Source organism: Cygnus atratus, chromosome 11 (genome assembly GCF_013377495.2).
Source record: "Cygnus atratus isolate AKBS03 ecotype Queensland, Australia chromosome 11, CAtr_DNAZoo_HiC_assembly, whole genome shotgun sequence".
Lineage (NCBI taxonomy): Eukaryota > Metazoa > Chordata > Aves > Anseriformes > Anatidae > Cygnus > Cygnus atratus.
Window position 1 is genome coordinate 19,582,380 of NC_066372.1, and position 23,340 is coordinate 19,605,719.

The window sequence follows — 23,340 nt, forward strand, 5'->3', positions numbered from 1 at the left end:
TAATGGGCATGATTAAAAAAAAAGTTGAAAGGGAAGGGAAAAGGTATGTGTTTCTTTAAAGACTTTTCCTTTAATTTTTTAGTATCATTAAAACCTTGAAAAACATTTCATTCAAGAGCTTCTTTAGTTAATACCTCATTACTTCTCTTTTTATTGTTATGGTAATCAAGCCTTAATATATTGCAGCTTTATAGCATGAAATCAAGGCTAGGCCTGCGGGCATCAACAGATGCACAACAGCATGCAGTAAAACACAGGTATAGAGGCATGCAGAGCTGAATATGGCACAGGGTTTTTTTTATAATTGTTTAGCAATTCATCTGAACTGATTTTAACCTTGACAACAGATGAACTCTAACATGTAGCATGATCACTCACTGGGAAGCTGCACAAAATGGCAAGTTTTGTGATCGTTGTCTCAAAGGCTGAGTTTTATGAAAGCACGAAACAAAGTTTGAGAAAATGTTTAAATTGTTTGTATGGCTACAGGTTGTAGCTATAACTATTCAAAATATTTAACTGAATATATTCTGGCCAAGGGAGAACGGCAACACTAAGAAACTGGATTTAACACCAAAAACTTTCCTCTCTGTAAGAAATGTATGTTCAGTGTCAGAGTTCATACCCTCTCCTGGCATAAGCAGTCTTTGAAGCACACCAAAACAAACAAACAAAAAACAACAAAAACCATTTGGATCTCACTTCTGCTTTTGCAGTGACATTTGAACCTCGTATTGGATCTCTGGTTATATCTGAATTTCATCCATCAAACCAAATGAAAGTTATATATAACTTTTAGAAAGTTATAATGGCTGGTCTGCAGAGTATTGAAATACCTCCTCAAGAAGAGCGAAAGTGCCCAAATCTTTCCCAAGTAAACAGCAGATGACCCCCAATGTCAAGTAGGCTCCACTTCTTAACGTTGTTTTCAGGAGAGATCTTTCAGAAAACAATTACCTCTCCCTTGAGGTTTTTGAAATTTAAAGGGAGCGTTTTGGCAAGCAATCCCTTTCCCAGTAGAACAGTTCCAAATAGCCAACAATAAAAGTAATATGCCTATGACTTTATAAAATCACTTAGACTGAGGTCCGTATAGCAAAGTTCATCAGCCCCACAGGGAGTTGGTATGTTGCATATAGCCAACAGCTTCGGCTTATCTGGAGCACATCCTCACAGGAACAGCCATTCAGAAACATCTAACGAATCATACTTATTTGTCACTGCAAACATGTGTCCTTCATAATAGCTATCCAATATTCATGAAGTAAAAAGAAAGTAGGCACAGGTAATACAATAATCCAGTAAAAGTGAATAGTGTTTTCCACATTATTAATCGATAACGGTAAGGCATGACTCATGGCATGAATCATCATTGTATCTGAAAATCCTGGTGAGCCTCAGTTAGGCAAAGATCCTCAGCTTCTCTCTTGGAAACCCTCAGAATAACAGTTGTACTGTATTCAGCTGATAACTGTTCTATACCTTTTAATTCAAACAGTTTCCTAACAATAAAGAGGCCAGTCATCCAAACTTTTAGTATCAAGCATAAAGGTGAGTTACTCTCTCAGCTGCAGTAAAAACTAACTCAGAGGCCATTCACACTTATAAGCATTATGCCTGACAGTGGTAAGTGCTTGTCAGATCAGACCTTAGGACAAGAATGCATGTTGCCCAGCATATAACAAATGGAATGAAAGACAATGGGCACTATAGTCCAGTGCACACACTAGTTATATTAATAAAATGAAAGCTTAAATTTTGAGGCTAATCCTGGGCTATCATTTATAAAAGTTAACAGGGCATATTTAATTTAGGAATTGGCTAACGCTTCTCTTTCCACTGCTGAAACCTCATAAATGAAATATACTGGATTGCTGCCCAGTGCGGAAATAAAAGTTATGAATAATGTTTCTATCTCAATCATTGTCAGTGCTTTAATATTCCTAATTACTTTAAAAAACTAAATATTCAATATAGGAAAACCCTGCTTTTTCTTTTTATCTTGCAAGATTAGTGCAGTTTAGTAAGAGTCGCTGGGTACTTTTAGTTCACGAGGCCCATCTGTGCTTTGACATCTTATCCTTTCCTCTTCATGATTACAAAGAATGGAATACTTGTTACTCTCTGTGTGGATGCATGTACAAATGCATATGTGTGTACACCCATGTTATCACAAGGTTTTTATTATTTTCTCATTTTTGAACTTCTCCAAGTACACATGCACTGTATAAATACTCACTGGCTGTTAGGTTGAACATATCTATTGCCAAAAATAATCAAAGGATAAAATGATTATCTGAGATTCTAGACTATTTTACAACTGAAAGTACTATTTTTCCTGAAAAAAAATGTTCTAGATTACTATTCAGCATGTTGTGCTGCTCAGTGTTTTCCCTTGTCTACACATGAGGTTATCCCAAAAGTTTGCTTCCAACTCCAAAGAATGGCCTTTCTTTCTGTCCTCCTTCCTACCCCAATTGCCTTTTCTGCTCTAAGTTGGGAGATACCAGCAAAGCTGCAGACAGAACATGAGTAACCACACCAAAGTCTGTCCCATTGATTTTAGCCTCTGTGTTCACCCTAGTCAAATTTAACTCCTACTCTCTTCTGATGTTGCCCTTTATAGATCCTTTTTCTGTTATCTCTCTGCCTGATAATAATGCCTCGTTTTTAAGATCCCAATCAATGTGGGAGAAAGGGAGGAACTAAAAGCAAAACAAAACAGTCGCTCAGTAAATTATTCACAGGATCTGTCTATATGCAGCTTTATTTACTCACCTGATGCCCAAATAGACTTCATTTAACAAGCTTATTTATCTTATGTCAATAATGGACTGGGCCTCTATTCCATAACCTCTTTGATGTTTATACCGCAAAGAACACTTGCTGTTTCACTCTAGCATGAACTAATCACATCAACTTATCTTTACCAATTAAGAGACTTTGACATATACAGCTTCTCTAGCTGAAGGAACTGAAAGCTTCAAGTGTGAATTTATTTCCTAGTAAAAGGTGCAGAACTCCCACCTCTACTATTTTCCCAACTTCTGCAGTATCGGTAATTCAGGATGCGGGTTTCAAGTCAGAAGGAAGAACTGAGCTCTATGAAGAGTCAATGTTTCGTAAAACTCTCACTGGCTTCAAGAGGACAAGTATTCTGTCTAGAAAGTGTACTTTCCAAGTACTCCAAGTACTCCATACAACACTTAATGAAGAATGTGACATAGTAAAGATGAAGAAAAGATGACAGTAAAGAAAAGAGAAAAATTTAATAATGGAGCTATAATATCTACATCGGTATTCCAGTAACAGGACAGAAAGAATTAAGAGCATCCTTCACTGCATTTAACATTTCTTTATAAGAACAAGCAAAAGAGGGAAAGTCGTTATTGTAGCATAGGGTAATATCACAATTGAATAACTGCAAAATAACAAACAGACAAGTCTGATTTTCCATTTCAAGCATCCAAGTTCTAAGGACACTGCTTTGTTTCAGAACTTTTTTTAATAGCAGCATATAACTTTACTTGATTTTTGTAATCTTTACTCACCACTGGAGCAATCAGTACCTCCCCATCCTGGTTCACAATGACAAGTGTCAGGAGAAACGCATCTTCCATGCACACACTCCTCTGTGCAGAGTGCTGTTAAGAAGAAACAATTAACAGCATTGTAAATATATTAAGCAGTTGGTAAACATACGCTAAACTATGCTTTACAGAGCAATATTTTGTTTAAAATATTAAACAAAGAAAACAAACAAAAAATAATTACTTGCAAGATTTAATTAATACTAAGTGACCAAAATAAAATATAGGTCTGTTGACAGCGATAAACTTATTTGTCAGTTCAGCTCTTTGTAATGAAAAACTTTAACACCAGAAATTACTTTGGTTAGCAGTTTTGCTTCATAATAAAATTTTTAACAAACTGACACTTGTGATTATTATAATTACAGAATACTAGCTTCTTCTCTTGCATTCAAGTTGCTGCTATTCATAGAAGAAAATGGAGCTCCAAAGATCCAAAACAAATTTGGAAAAATTAGCTCAAGGAAAAGAAATAATTTTACTACATGATGCAGTTGCTGTAAGTGCAGGCTTGTTTTTTCAGGGTCATCAAGTTTTCCATAACTGAAGTGTTCTATATCTTATTTGTCTACTGTTGGATTATTGAAAGTTTAATGTCCTCAAACTATGAAAAACTGGCTGGTTTTACCAACTCACTTGCCAGTTATCTAGAAATACACATGGGAGAATCTCCTTTTCTTTTTCCTGTGTAGGAATGGCTCATGGTTTTAAGACATTTTTTCTCCTGTGCTGCTGTGGTGTCTGACTTGCTTTCCAGTATATGCCCATCTCACACAAACAAACTTGGACGATACTGAATAGCTACTTAAGGACTGAACCTTAGTAAGCAGTAGCTTACTACCTTATTTCCATTTTACCACTTAGGACATTGCCAAAAACTCAGCGTGGAAGTGATTCACACTGGATCATTAATTTGAAACATATAAGTTTCAGCTAGACTAACATGTATGAGTTCCTAATGAATATTATGTAGCAGCAATGAGACCACTATATTGAAAGGGCTCTGATGTTTTTATATCCTGTGTTTTTATATTACACGGGAGATGTGGGTATTGTGCTTACCTAACCAAGAACTGGCTGGAATTGAACTACAAAAGACTTGAACCCAAAATAAAGATTAATTCATTCCTGTCCAAAACAAGGCCAGCTGATCTGATCTGGGATGTATCTTTGTGTTGCTAACCTGAAAACCAGGCTGAACTACCTGATTTATTTTATCATTCAGTGAACCTTCTTAAAGTTCCACTGGGCCTGTATATGAAACACTTGTTTAGTTCCCAGGTACCCCATGGGCCACATGTTTTCCACTGATGTCTCGATAATTTAAACAATTCCTGCTGTATTTGACATCCTGTTCAGACTACCAGATCGGATCACATCCTGCATCTACACTCAGCCTGGCATCAAAGCCAACAGAAACATTTTGCTGTCTATGTCTATTCGGTCCTTGGAGACCAAACCCTGTAACCTATTCACAATATATCTAAATCCAGCTTAAAATCACAGATGATCTTTATCCATCAAATCACATGTGACCAGCAATTAGAATGTTGCCTCGTTATAAGAGCTGCAAAATCTTTCTAGATCAGTCATTTCTTTTCGAGGTTCACGACATGTCAAAACTGAAATTTATTCTTATTTCATATCTCATGTTTAGATAGTATTGCAGGGGGCATGAAATATTGATAGCTAATTCTCTAGTCACTAACTGTCCTAATCTTTTGTGCATTTATTTTACTTGAGTTTGCTTGAGTTAGGGTTTCTAAAGACAGTGAGGCATCCTAGTCCACAGATGTAAGATGAAATTCAAGACAACACATTAGAAAAACAGTATTTTTCCATTAAAAAAGATATGACTTCACATAGTCATTTAAAAATGGCTGGTTATCTATGATAAGGAGCAGTTCACATAGATAACAGCCACAGACTACTACATTGCTATTAAAAGTACAGTGTGCTAAAAGGTAAATAATATGTTGGGACACGGCTCCTTTGAAAACTGTGCTCCATGCAGCTTCTTCTAAGAATACGATTCATACTGATGTTACTATTAACACACTAGTTTTACTAGAGTTAAGAAAATTGAAACTGAGATTTTTCTGTTTCCTGTATGGGCATTTAAAATAATAAGTCATTCTTACATGTAAAATCTGCAACATTTTTATCCTTTTCATTTGGCCAGGCTCTCGGGCCAAGGGGTAATTTGAGAGCAAGAAGCCTGACAAGGAATATTACTGTTCTCTTCCAAATAACAAAACTCCTACCCATTACTGGTCTAAATTTAATGGATTTAGCCACACAAACATATCAAACCTTAACTAGGTTAAAATAAATATGAAATAATAATGACTAATTAAGATAATAAACTTAACTTAATTACTTGTCTATAGACAGAAATGCTGACTTTAACAGTGCTCCAGTCCCTTGCGAAGAGTGTTTTGTGAGACTTGGAAGCAGGGCTCAAGATACTATTCCTCATTGTAAGGCAGTCAGCGGTACATGAAATACACTTTTTTTGCATTTTTGCTTTTTAGGGACTTTGAATTCCTTTGTAGTTGATGATTACAATGTTTAAAGAGCGATAAAAAAGTCAAGAAATGTAAAGACAACCCATGAAGCAGTGGGTGTTCTCATCTCTGATTGATTCAAGCAGCTATGAGCTCACTAGAATATGGTCATTTAGAACTGTGAAATTACAGAGGACTAATCCCATACGTGGGGGTCTCAGAAATCCCCCTTTTTAAAAAAGTGAAGCTTTGATATAAGCCAGTTTATTTGAGGAGACAAATAATCAGACTCTTGCACTGCCTGATTCAAATCAGGCCTATAAAGCCTATATAAAGACCACATTTGGGTGCTACTCAGAAGTTTTACCATGGCAAATAAAATTTCAAATTTCCTATATAAAAGGGAAGTCTTGTCTTGCTCTAATCTTTAGAGTTTAAATTAATTTTTTATTCTATTAACATTCAACATAATAGGATACAATGGTCCCCAAGGCATTCTTCATAATATACTTTGTACAGTGGTTTGCAAATGATCTTACTAGTTAATGGAACTATAAAAATTACTTGCACATAAAGGTCAAGAAAAATAAAGATAAGTATATACTTTCTGGCACTGCCCTGTTCAACACACAGCTAAAGGCCCCTGGAGTAAAGAAAACTTGTACTAATGCAAGGAATATAATTCCTCCCCGTATAAAAGCCCAAGCAGTTAAACTTTTGGAATTCCAGACTTTTTACATCTGCATTTTCCCTTGACCGATTCTCTTAAACAATCCAGTGCCTCATTGATCAGTTTATTATTAGCATTCTTGGCATGAGTTTAAGATCAGTTTGTAGTTTGATTCAGCCTGGTAATAAAATGACCTACATCAAAGCCCTGCCAAAATGCCATCTTTGTAGCAATGTGTTTAGCGTGAGTTATTTGACCATATTCAAGGTCACACAGCAACTGCTCCTTATCATGGAATGAAGTCAACAAAAGGCTTCTACAACAATTCATTTGATGCTTATCATTTACTTTATAATTATAAACAGTGTGGGTTTTTTTAACATATAAGGTCAATACTCAGGGAAATAGACATAAAGTTTATGCTCTTTCAAACCTGAAAGGACTACACAGATTCCTCTAACACTAGCACTTATTTTTTAATTGTTGTCTTGAATTTGGACTCAAGTATATTAAATATGTTGTCTGTGTCCCCCATCTACAAAAGTAAGTACACTGCTGAGTGGATCCATCTCTTTTGCCTAGAGAATGCTTTCATCCCAGTTACTCCAAGTGAGTGGCACCACGGTGAGTTTCTCCCAGACAAGCAGCAGCCCCGGTCCAGAGCTCTTCTGTCTTCCCTGGTGCTGCATTCCTCTGTGTGAACACAAACTGCAGGGTTTAATCCTGCTATATCATCCTGTTTTATACAGCCCGTTATACCCTGTTGATCACTCTTTACCAACACATTGACTTCCTGTACTCCCTTAAGTGCCATTACTAACACCTGCCACAATTACCTTGTAGCCTCTTCTCAGGTGTGAAGGTGCATTTAGAGAAGACTTTTGTCTAGTGGAAGACGTATGGAGTGTTTTAGCTAGGGACAGTTTTGTCAGCTTGTCCAAAAATGTAACTTGTGTATGTATTGCACAAAAGGCAGAGTTAAAAAAAGAAAAAAAAGGCTTGTGCTTGTGATGGAATGTGGTAACACCTGCAGTCATCCTTACAACCTGGAGGAGTTCACAACCACTGACCCACTGACCCAACAAAGTCCCATCTCCCTTCCACTTGTAGGACTTTGTTATGGCAGACAAGCAAAATATCTTCAAAACAAAGATCAGTGTAACTCCAAAGGCTAAGGGAACCCATGGTAGAAAGCAGAAAACAGGCTTCACGAAGTGCACTTGTAGCAGCTGGTGTTGCCAAAGAGACATGCTAGAGAACTCTGTACAAGATCAAGTTTCCTGAGCTCTGCGGGCTTTCTGCCCAGTGAGTGTAGTCCAGCCAGGAGGTGACAGAAAGCATAAATAACTGTTGCTACATTTTAATAATGGAAAACATTGCTAAATGAAGATACAGATGCTGCTACGTGAGAGCACAGACACAGAGAGAAATTCGGGCGCTTTCCTAGATCTACACAGAACGAGCTGTTTTACTGGGTTTGCACATGTGGCAGATGGACATTGCTCCATGACTGCAAGTTCTTCAAAATATCTTTCTTTTCTCTGCCCTACCTCATACAGTTTCTGCCAGGTTTCCTTCCCTACAAACAGATCTCACCCAAACTCTGACCGTTTTCCTTTGTTTGCTGTGAATCAAGGGTAGAGCTGCATTTTTTCTATATGCTACTTGTATTTACCTTCAGGTCATCCAGCCACTTTGCCTCATGCTGGATAGTCGCTGGACTCCAGAAAGCAGAAATTTAATGGAAGAAGTGATGTTTTCCTTTGCTGTTTAAGATGTGTCCCTGGAACAATTTGGGCCATTTTAGCACATTCTTCCAGTCCCTAGTGCCACTTTTAGGGGAAAGAATAATTTTGTCAGGTGAAATAGCAGTTATCTCATGGCCAGTGGTTTCAGATAATGCAGAGAGGTCAAAGAAGATGAAAAAGGATGCTTGCCCTTTATCCATTATGAATCTATTCACTCTGGGCCACTCTGGTGTTTTCATTTTAATGTACTGGCCTGAATCCAGGTTGTGCTGAGTCTAGGATATTAGCTTCATTAGATAAGCCTGTAGTCAGCTTTTGGCTAGATTCTCTTCGAATGTGCTCAGAAAAGTGAGGTTTGATAGCAGAAGAAAGATGACTACAGCTAATGCATCCGGGTAGGTTCCCCTTATTCTTAGATTATTGCTTATTTGTGGAATGGAAGATTCCCTCTCTAAATCACTGACTTTCTATCACGAATCATGCTGATTAGATGGCTTCCTGGGTAATTTTTTCAATGAAGTGGGATAATAGTTCTTTGTATTGCTTAATGTCTATTTCTGTGGTCATCATTCAGGATTCATCCGTTAATTTATCACCTCAGATAGCACTTTAACGCAGGGGTTAGCAACCTTAATAGATGGAGATACGAAAAGATCTCAAGCCTGCTTAGGCTTTGAAGAATTTATTGTTTCAGTGTATAGCAACTCTTATTTTTCATCTCCCTATTGTTACCCAATGAAAGCACTAATAAAAAAATACAAAAACAAGGAGATCAATGCAAGCGAAATAAAGATGGGACTGATGTAGATCATACAACAGCAAAGGGTCACAAGATCAACTCCTTTTCCAGTAAGTGCAATGCTATTACATTTTTTGGCAAATTTGGAATTACAAATTATGCATCTATGCAATCTGAACAGAATCAATGGTCTTTCTTATCTGGGACATGGGGAGTCTCTGACCACTGCCTCAGTGATATATTGATCTGTTCAAGATAGCAGCTAGGATGTGTTATCCTCAGTCCTGACACTCTGCCAAAGCTTAGGGAGTACACTGTGCCAGAGATGACTTGTGAATGGCTAAAATAAAAGAATTGAGGACATACATTTTGAGGATTTTGTCTTCTCCCAGGGAGCAGAATCTGACATATGTCCCTGTCATTGTTGACAAAATATCAGTAAATCCCTATATGAATCTGCTAGGAGGTGAAGATCTGTTAATAAGCATAAAACCTATGTTAGTGTCAGACCAGATTTTCTGTTACTGGACAAATGGCAAGCTGGAACTCTGATGACTACCAAGAAGGTGAACACAGGGACTCCGACGTTCTTGTCAAGGCTGAGTGTTTCAGGCAGATGACATGGGTCCTGACATAATTTTAGCCAGACCACAGTGGTTCAGACTCTCAGGAGGATTACTCACAGTTTACTGGAGGATCTGGCCCTGATGAGAACCTAGTTTAGTCCGTGTTGCAAACTATTGCCTGCTGTAGGCCTTACCCTAGGGAGTTGTTAGGGAAATAAACTGTGCCTGGAGAAGGCCAAGGTGGAGAAAAGACTGCCACTATTTCCAAGTGCCCTGAGAAAAGCTAGCCTGGTGGATCACTTTAAGGAATTGCAGTCTGGTTGGGTCCAAAAAACAGTGGAGCTGGAGCAGAACATCCCCGAGAAAGGCATAGCATAGCATCAGTGACCATAAAATAGTGCCAGTGCCAGTAATAGAGAAGGTTAGAGTCCCACAAAGGGAGAGGTCAGTGACAGTCACACATTTAACAGACTCTTTGTGTCATTTTGATGCCCCGTTGGCTTCATCTGCTCTGGTAGAGAGAGGGAATGGGAGATGGCACTTACCATTTAATAATGACTGAATGAGAGCTGAAAAGCTGCCTCCTAATAGCAGCAAATGTCAGAAGAGCAGAACTGGGATCAGTTAGATGAACTACCTTGTATCTTTGGCTGTGTGAATAACAGAAGAGCTTTGCAGTACTTCGAAGGACAAAAAGGGAGTTGTGGGAAGGCACTGCAGGCCTCTGAGCTTTGAAGTGCTCCTGCCCTGCAAAATAGACACGTTAGAAGGTTGGGGAAAAGCTATGCTAGTCTGTAGGTCTGTAGGCAAAATCACAGCCAAGCTCTGGCAAGAGGAAAATGTGAAAGGCACAAAGGAGTTAAGTTTAAGAACCTAGCCAAAATCCACAATGAAGACAAAACACCTGTCTAATGCCTGATTTAAACTGGTACATGGCTAATGTCAAATACAAAGGCAAGATCTCAAACCAAGGTCAGAGATGACAGTCCACACAGGGATGTCTGTGGGGACATGGGGATCATCAGGATGTATAAGCATCTGGGCTTGGTCTGTGGGGTGAAGAGGGAAATTCTGCCTCCAGTTTAAATCTTGACCACTCTAAGGTAAGTCATACTCCCAAACTACCTACCATGTCTAGGGCTGCCTTTCTCACTGCTATCACAGAAAATGAATTTGAGCCCACAGAGGACTCCTGACTCCTTGGACATCAGTTAAATATTGATAATTGTTGATCATTGCAGGCCTGAGACTGATTTTATGCATTTTCTGCCACTGTTTCAAGTAGAAACAGTCATTGCTTTCTGCCATGTTGATGGGAAAGACTTATGCTGAGATCAATTCTTCTAATCAATGTTATAATACAACATTATTCTGTAGTATAATTTTCAGCATTTTACTTTTTCTGGTAAATGATTTCCCATTGCCTCACTGCAGGGCTCAAAACAACTGTTATAACTAGTTCAAACTGTTAACGAAGTTAAGAGACATCCTGAATCAGCACAGCAGAAACTACGACCCAGGAAAGCTTTTCCCCTCCTGTGCCCTCTGTCTACTTCTTCAGTTTTGGTAAATTGACCAACTCTTTCCAGCAATTTGTACAAAATACATTTTCAGTAGTTAATTTTATACTGGAACTTGATTCATCCAACCAGCAAACTTAATGAGAATTTGTGCTTTATATTGTGAAATTGTGCTTTATATTGCACCTTTAGTAAGAATGCTACTTTCTCCAAGTGACGTAGAAATGTTAACATCTACTTTTATGCATTATCTTTCATTCTCTGTGTATGTGATCTAGCAGACCTCAATCCACCAAAACGCAATGCCATCAAAAAGTACTTGGCAACAGAAGGTCCCAATTTTTTTGAGGACAGAAGAGGGAAGAAGCAATTCTCCTGTGTTAAAACCAGTGGAAGAATTCACAAATCATTCTGCTCCTTGACCTTAGGGGATTTATTTATTTTATTAATGTATTTACGTAGCCTGAAAAAATGTAATTTTTGACAGGCTGGGGAATAAGGGAGAAGCTTGTACCTAACTAAGATCCCTGGTCATAGAAACAGAGAAAGCATAACCTGACCTACCAAACTTAGGCTTGTAGATCCTAGTACAACAACCAAGCCATCTTGCCTTGTTCTCTGGAGCTCACCTTAAAATTATGGCACTTGCATATTGTGATACAGATTAATCACTCAGGGCGTTAAGCAAATTTGTGTATAAACTCCATCACATTCCAGTTCCAGCTTATTTTTGGATCTGGTAACACTTCACCTGTCCGTAGTTCTCTGATTACTGACTTGCCCTGAATTGTGGGTCTTATGCCAAGAAAATTCTATTTTCTGTGAGTAAATGACACAGCTCCCACCGCTGATTGATTTTCATAGGCTGAGAATATGTGCTCTGTGTAAGACTGAGGATGGGTGCATCAAAAATGTTTTTCCTAATAAATCAAAAATAGGCAGATCAAGATGTCTGGACTGCATGATACTTCTGGCTATCTTTGCTGAGCAATGCAACACCTAATCAAACTAAATCACAACGATTTCCCTAGATGACTTTTAGTCTGCAGCACATTGAACAAATCATTGATTTTTCAAACAAAATCTTTCTTCCCTCTTTTCCAGATTTCATTAAGCCAATACAACAAAAATCCTTTCATTTTTTTCTCACCAAAATAGGATGAATATGGACAAATTTCCAAAGGCAAACCTGTCATTGCTGCCAGGCTATTATATGGCATGGGCCCTGGAGGGCCAACACATTCCAGAATTCATTTCAGATCAAGCCACACTCTGCAAATGAAGGTCAACCTGATGAAATCAAGAATAGAAGTATAGTCTGTTTGAAAATCATGTTAATGTATGAGCAACACTAACATTACTGGAGATAGAATATTTAAATGCACACACTTTTCATTTTTCTCACATTTCAAAGGGAACCATAGTAATGTGTTTCATAGCAACTTATTGAAAGAACTGCCAAAAGACCCCAGGAAACAAATTGTTGTATAATTATGGGGGGTGATTCTCATCTCAAGCCACTAGTTCAAACTCTCTGTAACCAATTCCAGATTGCAGCAAGTCAGCTGATTGAGACTCAAGTCCAACTTCTTAGTAATGTCTAATTGTCTAGAGAAACTTTCTACTAATGAGACATGATAAAATATACTCCCCAATTTTTGTGATTCACACTACTGCCTGAAAATAGAAGATGGGTGTCAAAAATAAAAACTTTCATGTTCACTATCAGAAACTATTGAACCTCTTTCAAGCTGCCAACCCTTAACTATACACAGTAAAGCTACACAGTATTTGCATAAACAATATCATTGCACAATATTTGGGGAAAAATAATAATTATGGACAATCTTAATAATGCTTTTAAATGGAATTCTATTTAATTCTATTTAAACTGTAGATTTCCCAAAACATGACACCTGTGAATATAACTGGAGGGATATCAGATCCTGAGGTATGAATCAGTGACTTTTGCTTCAGCAGAGCTTGCGTATATTGTACTACTTTGCTGTAACTGAAAACATACTTTTGTTGCTTGCTACAATGAATATCAGGTTTAATTTCTTCAAAAGTATGCTTACAATGTGCTTCATACATATTTTCTTATTTCTTAAGCTGCAAAAATCTCTTTCATTCCATTTACATACTCAAGTTTTCAGCTTTTTCAAGTAAGACTATCTTTTAGTGTTGTTGCACATACATTTCTGGGCATTTCAGTAATACAAATAAATCATAGTATTCAGAAAGGACAAATCTTGATAAAAAGAAGGCTGCTTTGGGATTAAATAGATTGAAAATGTCTCAACTTACTGCACCAGAGAGTGAGTTTTGCAGAAGTGAATACATATGTTAGAAATACTGAGCTTAAGATAAATTATTTGAAAATGTTTTGTGATCATATGTGCAGTGGACTGGAGTTTCACAAAAAAAAATCCCTGGGGAGCCTTAAAAAAAGATTTATTGAAATGAAAAGCATGTGGAACAATACATAAAGTGGGGTGCTAAATCCTGTAACAGAAAGAAAAGAGAATGTGTACATGAACATTAAAAGAATATCTGGTTCTAGAGGAAGTAGCCGTGGCTGGATCTTGGTTAGAAGAGCTCTGTCTCTGATTAGCCTTTCTGAAGCCTGATTAATACTCTTATACTGTACTAGATTATGAAGTGCTAACAGATGCTTTCCAAGCTATCAGACAACATAATATTCTTCGTTCACTGAGAACAACTAGGGAACCAAAAATGAACACTGATTTGCCAACTGACTCTACTGGAAATGAAAAACCACCATCTATGGGCACTTTAGGCATCTTGAGCTCCCCACCAGCCTTTTTGCCTTATCACACTTTTTTTTTTTCCCATGCAGAATTCATGCCGTTTTGCTTCACTATCACCCACTTCACTAAAATAACTTATACGAATGTCTTAGGAAGGAGCTTTGCTACACAAAGCCAAAGAAAAAATCAGTCCATCCATACTAAAGCACAACTCAGTCTGCAGATCAGTTGTTACTTCAGCAGCAGCAGCTGACATTTATTATTGTTGAGGTGTTAACACTACTTGGAAATGGTGTATATCCACATTTCTCAGCCAAGTTGATGGAAACCGTAGTATTCAACACCTTTGAAAAGCATGCTCCTGACGCAAAAGTATGATTTTAATACGAAGAAGTAACTTACCTCTTTCCTAACATCCCACATCTTCTATATGATTTCACATCTTAATATTTTTTACACTCCATCTCTAAACGATTTACGCTGCAGAGTTGTAAGCTTTTTATTTACCATATGTGATTACTTTCTACAAATTATGAAGACTTGCTTCATAACAGCATAGTATCTGTTTGCATTAAGCTACAAGTAGCTGCCCTATTCTTATAGGCTATCAAATATCCATAAGAAATGGATGCAGCTGCAAAACTGATGGGAAATCCACGGAATAATATGTTTAACCTACCACAAGACATGGAATACATGCCACAAAAGACAAAACTGATTAGGAATGTGGAGAGCTACAACGTCCTTAATCACCCACCCCATAAAACCATTCCCAGCATTTAAGAAACCAGCATCAATAAATACACCCAGTTTGGTACGGTGTTCCATATGGCGGGCTCATGTAGTATTCCTTGTGTGAATGTCGCTGGTATTTTTAAGAGGGGCTGCTAAAAGGAAATAGTAACTACAGACACATTCCAAAATTTTCTGTGAGAGAAATGCACACCTTCTGTACAGGAAGGTGCTGAAAGTATACCTCGGCCTAACATGCAGCTCCTGGGCCAAATTCAATCAGTCAAGTGCTTGCAGCCAGTCTCATTTCTGTGACAGCAGAGATGGGGAATAGCTGAACTATAAGAAATGCACCCAGGTAGCCAAACACCTCCTCCTGCCTGCACAGGTTGACATATTTAGGGCATCTATAGCTGCTGCTATAAATGGCTGAGAGAACAGAGGGTGGCAGGAGCAAGGCCCACAAACCCTCAGCCAGCCCGGACAACTGCCAACACTGGCTCAGCCTCTCTGAGGTTCTGGAGTTAGTGAGTAATTTTTGAAAAGAGTGGTTCATGCCAACTTTCAAAGTAGTCCCCTATTAAAACTATTAAAATTCTGGTAGCCCTTTTTTTCATTAGGCACGGAGACAGTGCTAGGGCAGGTTCCTACCTCTGACCGACAGCTTCCCAGCTGTCTAGAACTGTGTGACAAAGACTCCAGGACCCGTCAGGGGAGGGTTACAGCCAGAGGAAATTACAGTAGAAAAAAAAGGGGAAAAAAGGCCCTATCTTAGATCTTATAAGTACCCAGAATCTCTTTCTAAAGGCCATCTTGATTTAAGTAACATTTTTTCCTCTCCCTCTTTCTCCCCCTCCTTTCCTGCTAGGCTTTAAAACTTCTTCAGAGCATAAGGGAAATAAATCTGGTAAATGGGAGAAGGATGTAAAGGAGTGGTCAAGAAAACAACTTCTATTTTAAACATGTGTTTCATTTCACGCATCTGTCTTCTTTCTGACCCTATTGATTTCAATAAGTTAACCCAGCTCACCACAAGTCTGGACTACTAATCAGCTTCTAACTCTTTTGGAGGGAAAAATCTTGTGGAGTTCTGCGCCTTCATAATGCGCCAAGCAGAAAACGTGCTGTATGTGTGTATGTGCTGAATAACAACCCGTTCATGTATGGGATGGAAAGAATCTTGGTTTTGTAAGTCTATGCAAGAGAACGGATGCTACCAACATGGGAAGGACTGAGATAGTGTGGGTTAGCACCAACGCCTTCTGCTCCAACCTAGATCAGTGCGAAGTGACCTTAACAACACTGAAGTGCATAAAAGCAGGAGAAGGTGGAAGGAATTTTGAAAGGAAACAGAGATGTTAAAGAATATGTGAAAATGAGGATGAAGAAACCAAGGATGTCCACTTCCACATGGTGATCTGTGCTGATTTACAGTAGCTGGGGACCAACCTGCCTTTGTTAAGAATGGGCAGATTGAAGGATATTTAATAGCTAGTTCTTTGAAGTCAACAATGAATTCGTATCTGTGCTTCTTAAACTATTTTTTCTGCTCCAGTCAAAGCTTCCATGCATCTAGACCATTAGCATGACTACTAGTGAGTACCCCTGGATCCAGTGCCTCCTTCTGTGTCTGCTTTCCCCACATCCCTTTATACTGATCAAACTGAGATTGCCCAGAGCAGCCAGAAAAGCTTTTCTACTGCTACTCAAGCAACAGCCTAGATCTTTTTCTAACTATAATGCCTGCATAATTTTTCTTCTGATATTTATTAAGCCCCTTGAGACATTATATAGCTTCAGCGTACCTTTCTTTCTGCCTTTACGCTGTTCTCATTCCCCTGCATGAGTATTTTGCTTCTCCTGCCTCTACTGCATTTCTTTCAGAAGTCCTGCCCTTATTTCATTAGTACTCCCCACCAGCACCTTTGCAAATCCATCAGCATCCAGAAGCTGACTGCAAATATAAAATGATGGATGGGAGATGAGAATTGATTTTTTCACCTTTCCATCAAAGTAGTCTCCCCATTATCTTTAGGCTGAATAGTAACCCAGTATGTCTATGCCACCAGATGGACTGACCCACTAATATGGCCAGTCTCTCTCTTCCTGCTCACCACCTGCCTCCCAAGAAGATCAGAATGAATACACAAAGCCGTGACCTGCTCCACTGTGTTCTGTACAATGGTAAATCAGGCAGTGCTGTATGGCCCCTGCTGTATGGTGGCAGGTGTTGAGTGCAGTCAGTTCTGTTGCTTGCTCCTACTAACCCACCTCTTGTTCAATAGGAAATAGGGACTTCTCCTGCTCGCCACACAGTGATAAGACTGCTAATCCAGCTGCTACTACTACTACAACCTGAAGCTGAATTTCTTAATGCCTGGGCAAACTTCCCCTCAGATGGGAACACAGGATCCAAATTAGTTTCCCCATATTCTTCTCTGGAAAAAGACATATGGAGTTGTCTCAAATGCATGTAACAGGAGGAATTTCAAAGTGTCGCCTACTGTCATTTCAATTCTATAATTAATAATGCTATGCGGAATGGCCTTCCACACCATTTTCCTGCACTCATACATCTGAAATCAGAAAGAGAAAAAGAGAGTGTCCCCTGATACAAAGTATCTATGTACTGCTATATCATTTTCCCTTAATTTATGTTGCATTATTGATGTACAGAATGCCGTACTTGAATAATGTAACAGTAAGGCTCTTAAAGAAAGCACTAGCACTAACTTTAATGTGTGTCTATAAAGATAAGAAAAATATATTTCCTAAGTCCAGCAGATTTCAAACAATAAATTTTCAAGTTACAGGAATGCTGGCCAAAGGAATTTAAAGTTGAGGTGAGAAAGGGGGGGGTGGGAGGAGGACAACACATTTCTTTCGAAATGTTAATGAGATACTGCCTTATAAAGTGAAAATAACCAGCAAATCTGACATATGAACAAATATTATGAATATTCAGGAAATTTAAGATGCTGATTCAACATTTTCGGAGAGTGTACAACTTTTGCACTGATCACATAAGCCATTATTTTTCTTTTCATTGTAAGTACACTTCACTGCAGTATTGGTGTGTTGTTGCAACATATGCATTGAATTGCAAGTATTGTAATTCATCCAGATGGCAGGAACCTTTGGAATTGTTACTTCTATGGTACAGATGTTTAACAATCCAGCCATATGGCTCCACTAAGGCAGCCTTTTCAGAGCTTACAAAAACTACACTAGACGTGCAACCTTGTAAATTTGATTGGAATGTTCCCATTGCTATGATAGAGAAGCATACTTTGTACATTGCATACAGAATCTATGAAATATTAAAATTCTGTATGTAAAAAATAAATAAAAAATAAAATTAAAATATTTAAAGTTCTGAAAGGAATCAGGTCCCAAATTTGGATAATTTCACTGTCATCAATTAAAACAGCACTCTTCATTTATTTTTGAAATTAATGAAAAGTGCCAGACACAGGTTAGCTAAAAAGGTGGAAAAATAACCACATGTAAATATAAATAATGTCTCTGATCTCTGGTCTGAGTGAGCTACCACTGTAGGTGACAAATTGATATTCTACCAGTGAGACCAGGAATTTCTCTATACAAAGATTTGTCAGTGTCAAGGAGACCTAATGATGGTTGTGGCAATTGCAATGTGGAAAGCTGAATGTTGAGAAACAATCTGAGATCAATAACACCTTGGCCACGAAAGGAAAGAACCATGAAATGGACAATTTATAACTCGACTGAATTTTGTCAGCTTTGAATGGCAGGTAAATGACAGCAAATAAGATTGTTAAATCACTAATCTTGTCTTTATTAAATCCTGTCACATTGCATAGATTTATACATTAGAAAGAGAGTGTAACATCTGAGAGTGAAAAATAAAACCATTAAAACCTAAAGTATCTCACTCGATGAAGAAAAGGTGAATTCCCAAATTTGTGTTTTATGGTTGCTGGTTTTCTGCCAAAAAAACAGATATAAGAAGATGCTGCTTGGTCTCCCATCTTTTGTTCTGATTCTTGGGTCTCTGACCCTTTGTTATTTAAGAAAAAACTTCTCTTTTGTATAATCTGTAGCGCAAGAATAAGATTAAACTGAACAGACTGAAAAAAACATTGCCCTCTCAGACAAAAAGGTATCCATTTAGTACAGAGGGGATCTTTCCACCTGACATGTTCTTAAAGGGAAGTATTCAATTATGATCTACTCAAAGGGCAAATAACGGGAAGAACCATGTGATAATCCTGGGGTGTTCTTTTTGGTGGTTTTGGGGTTTGTTTTTGAGCAGGAAAGTATTCAGATACAGTATTACAGATACTAATCTAAGCAACATAATTTTAAAATATCCTTACAAAAACCTTGAAGGGTAGTTGAACACTGTGGCTGTTTAAAAAAAAGACCTTCTGCAGTTTATGCATTTGCTCTGCCAAAAGCTTACCTTAGCAAACAATGTATAGTAAATCACAGTTACTCTGATTTACTGTCCACTGTATGCTGTTTGTTTTCACGGACAGCTCAGTGAAAAGCTATGCCATGTATAAGCACATTCAGAGATGGGGAATCGTTTTGCAAGATTACCAGAATGGTAGAAACCATTTCTAAAAACATCAATGGAAAAAAAAATGCAGATATGCATTTAAAGCACTTTTCAGGTGGTATTTTTGAATACCATTACAACCCAAATATATTCCAAACCCTTTATAGGCACAAAGAAGACAATTTCATACTGCAAAACTTTTTAGCCTAAGCAGTAGTGAACTGGCTAGATGTACAGCTTATCAATCAAAAATTGAAATGATTTGATCTTGTGCCCAAATTCCACAAGGTCTTGAACACTTCCAGGGATGGGGCATCCACAGCTTCTCTGGGCAACCTGTTTCAGTGCCTCACCACCCTCAGTAAATAATTTCTTCCTTATATCTCATCTAAATTATATTAGACCTAATCCATTAAGGAAGTCCCAACAGGACGACAAAGAAAAAAACATATCTGGCATTCCTTTAAAAAAATTGTAAATGAGAAGGGAAAAGATCTAAACAGTAGCTGAAAGCCTTCATTCCTGATTTAAAATCCAAGAAAGAGTCATTAATAGAGATTTAAACCCAGCCTTCAATAGTCTAAACATGTCACTGTTAATTACAAAGCTGTTTAACTTCTGCAAGAAATAAGGGCTGCTATTAATGAAAGAAGAACCAATTAGCCTTTAATCTGCACACTGTTTTTTAATCAAACTTTCTTTTGATCATCAGACTCACTGCGGGATGTATTCTCTCCTCCCCATGTTGTAGTGGCTTCCATGATTGCTAATGGAATAGATTTTAAAGGGCTGGCTGAGTGAGGAGAACCTTCTCTGCAGGGCTGGAACTTCCTTTCCTCCACATCAATGAGGCTTAGTGGAAGAACACTCATCGCCAAACCACACTGCCCTACAGCAGCACAGGCAGACAGACACCATTTCTATGGTGTCAGGACGATTTCTATGGAGCAGGCTAGAGGAACATAGGACAAGGGTACTAGATTGCCAGGAAAGAACAGAAAATATTGGTTTAAAGAAAAGAAAGAAATGGGAAAGGAAAGCTACGGAAAGAGGCAAAAGCAGAGAGGTGCCATGAGGAATGAAAATGGAATTCACTGCTGACTCCAAAGAATGATGAATAGGAGAATTTGCATGTTGGAGCAGGAACATATGGTGAAAGGAAAAACAAACAAACAACTAATGGGACTAGGGCTTGATGTGTAAGAAACAAAAGAGAAAAGGAAGGATCAGTTTAGCTAAATATTATTGTGCCTTCAAGTTCTTGGTTGCAGGGCCAGAGGGCTGTTTTTTTTTTTTTTTTTTGTAATATGTCTTCCTGTGGTATTAAAACAATAAGACTGTGTATCTACTATATCAGTCATGACACAGAACTTCTTTCTTTACATCATTTCCTTCTCAGCTGCACTTGCTGCTCAGATCTCCCAGGAAGGGGGATAAACAGAAAATGTCCCTGAGGTATGAACTTTGCATGTATGAGCATGCAGATAACGAAATTTAAGAACCTGATTCTTGCAGATGTAAACAACAGATAATGTAAGCGTCACCTGCACTCCATCATACATGAAATTCTTGGTCTTAACAGAAACCTACTATCTGTTCTGTATTAGTAAACCTTTCCTGCATGGTGTATGTCAGGCAGCAACAGGAAGAGATATCGAGTATTAATACAGAAAAAAAAGCACTTAAAAATAAATGCTAATAACCTATGAACCTTCTCAAAGAATCAGAAATTCTACAGATTTCTACTGTTGTTACAGTAGAAAATTATGAAAATTAAAAAATAATAATAATTATAATTAATAGATTGCAGAGGAAAGTGAAAATAAATATATTCTGTGACAGGCAGGATTTTGAGCTACTAGGTTAAAGTGGGTAATAACAGTACCTGCAATAGCTGCTGAAACAATATTGGCACTTCCAAAATTTAAAGGCAAGAACATTGCTAAAATCCTCCCTATGCTAAGACTATGGGTCCCTTTAAAATATTTTTCAGGACTTGAGTCACAGCACTCTGCACTTCGAAAGATTAAATTATTCCTGTCTGTAAAATAAGGCTAATTCCAATGCCTCATCTCAAAGGACTGGTAATTTTACACAGTCCAAAGCCTCTTTGTAACTGATTGCCATAAAGGTCACTTAAAATGAGATTAGGGCCCATTCATGTTTTTGATGTGCTCAATATTACAATATGAGTACAAGATAGGTACTCAGATGAAAACACCAACAAACTATGTCAAAATAGCTTTAAAGCAGTGTGTCAAGATGTTTAAAGTTAGCTGGATAATAGTATCATTTTCATATTTAAATTATTATAGGGCTTTATAAATCTGTCTATAAAATTTGCATTCTGATGCTGATCAAAATCTCCTTGTGTTTTTCTTGCATCACAATCTCATATAATCTCATACAAGATTTAGACAAGAGATTCCCAGCAAATGCATCTTGTTTCAGAACACTTAGAAAGATGTAGTATTGGAAACGTGATATTAATGTGCAGGACATTTTTAATTAACAAAGCTCTTAGGTATTGCTGAAAGATCCATCTTCCTTTTTTGTCACCCTCATACTGATATAGCACACTCCAAGCTTTTTGTTTGTTTATTCACTGCAGTCAGAACATTGCTTTTCTGACATTTGTGAAGCTTTAAAAAGAACAAAATTATTCACAGGAAGTGTATGAAGCACCATGAGTCTTAACTGCTCTTACCTGGAGTGAGAACTTTTAAAGTTAGGAGTCAGTAACTTTTATGCCTCTTCTTAAATTATACAATAGTTCATTCCTGAAAATCTTCTCAGTTCCTCCAATCCTTTAACGTTAGTGTATACTCAGAAAAAATACTCCCCAAAATAAGGTCTGATTCAAGAAAGCACTCATTAACTTTATTAACTCCATCCCCGGTAATTTCGGCAAAAATTTTACTAAGGTGCTTGAGATGCATACAGTCGAAATGTCCTCTGTCTGCAGTTCTGACTGAAATCAGTTGAACCTGAAGGTTCTGAGCAGATCTGTAAATCCGCCCTTATTATAACTATTGCAATACATCTTTAATTTATCTACATCTCCTCCAAAACTTCGCTTTTAATTGACATATCTGAATCAAAGCCATGTACATACGTATACAGTAGTCTCCGCTTTCGTAATATCCAGGGCAGCACTGAGATCTTCGCCGATACATAGTTCTTAGTCCTCTTCGATATGCTGTTTTATAACTTATTCTAAATTGCAAGACAGAAAGCCATTTGACAATATTGAAAATCAATGCCCACTGTTGGAATTATATTTGTGTTAAATTATACTAAGGACAGCATTCAATAATTATTTTAAAATGCATGAAAGCTTTTGATATTAAAAGATACAATAAAAAAAGAATCAATACTTGTTTTGAAACTTGAAATATAAGTTGTATTATAAACACAGTACTCATGACAGTCAATCACTGTACCCCTTCCTAGGACTGCTATGTTAAAAAACAGCCCCAGCCCTTAAGCAAGAGCAAGGAGTTTCCTCAGGAATAAACAACTCATTTCTGCATATCAGCAAGGTCAGCCCAAATTTAATGCAAAAATCTCTCGACCTCAATGTTGTGGAATGCTAAAGACCCTCGTTATTGTACCAAAACACATCTTTCTGTATATATCTGTGTTAGACTACCACAAAAGCTTGGATAACTAAAAAGTTATGTGAAGAGATGAAAAAAACAAAATAAAATCAAAAAAAAGATCCAGGGATCAGCTCTTACCTGTGTCTAGTACACTTGAACCAGTTCAGTATGTCGGTACATCTTGTATAATAGATCTGATCAAAAGGATGAGCATAAGATTCCTGTACTGTCACCGCATAGCTAGGAGCAAAGAAAGAAAGTGAAAGATGCAACATGAAAAGCTTCAGTTCCCTGTATACGCTACTCATCTAATTCCAGTATGAGAAATAATTAAATCAATGATCTTAGAAAC

General features: G+C 37.7%; 1 protein-coding gene across 2 annotated transcripts in view; it reads right to left on the minus strand.

Moving 5' to 3' along the window:
- MEGF11 (multiple EGF like domains 11) overlaps positions 1 to 22,577 on the minus strand; it is a 190,783-nt gene extending 168,206 nt beyond the window's left edge. For both annotated transcript variants that reach the window (XM_035554619.1, XM_035554618.1), the window contains exons 1-2: positions 22,502 to 22,577; positions 3,552 to 3,644 (exon numbers count right to left, since the gene is read on the minus strand). In XM_035554619.1, coding sequence (XP_035410512.1) covers positions 3,552 to 3,644; positions 22,502 to 22,562 — 154 coding nt within the window. In that variant the 5' untranslated portion in view covers positions 22,563 to 22,577. The remainder of the gene's footprint in view (positions 1 to 3,551; positions 3,645 to 22,501) is intronic.
- Between the last annotated feature and the right edge of the window lie 763 nt (positions 22,578 to 23,340).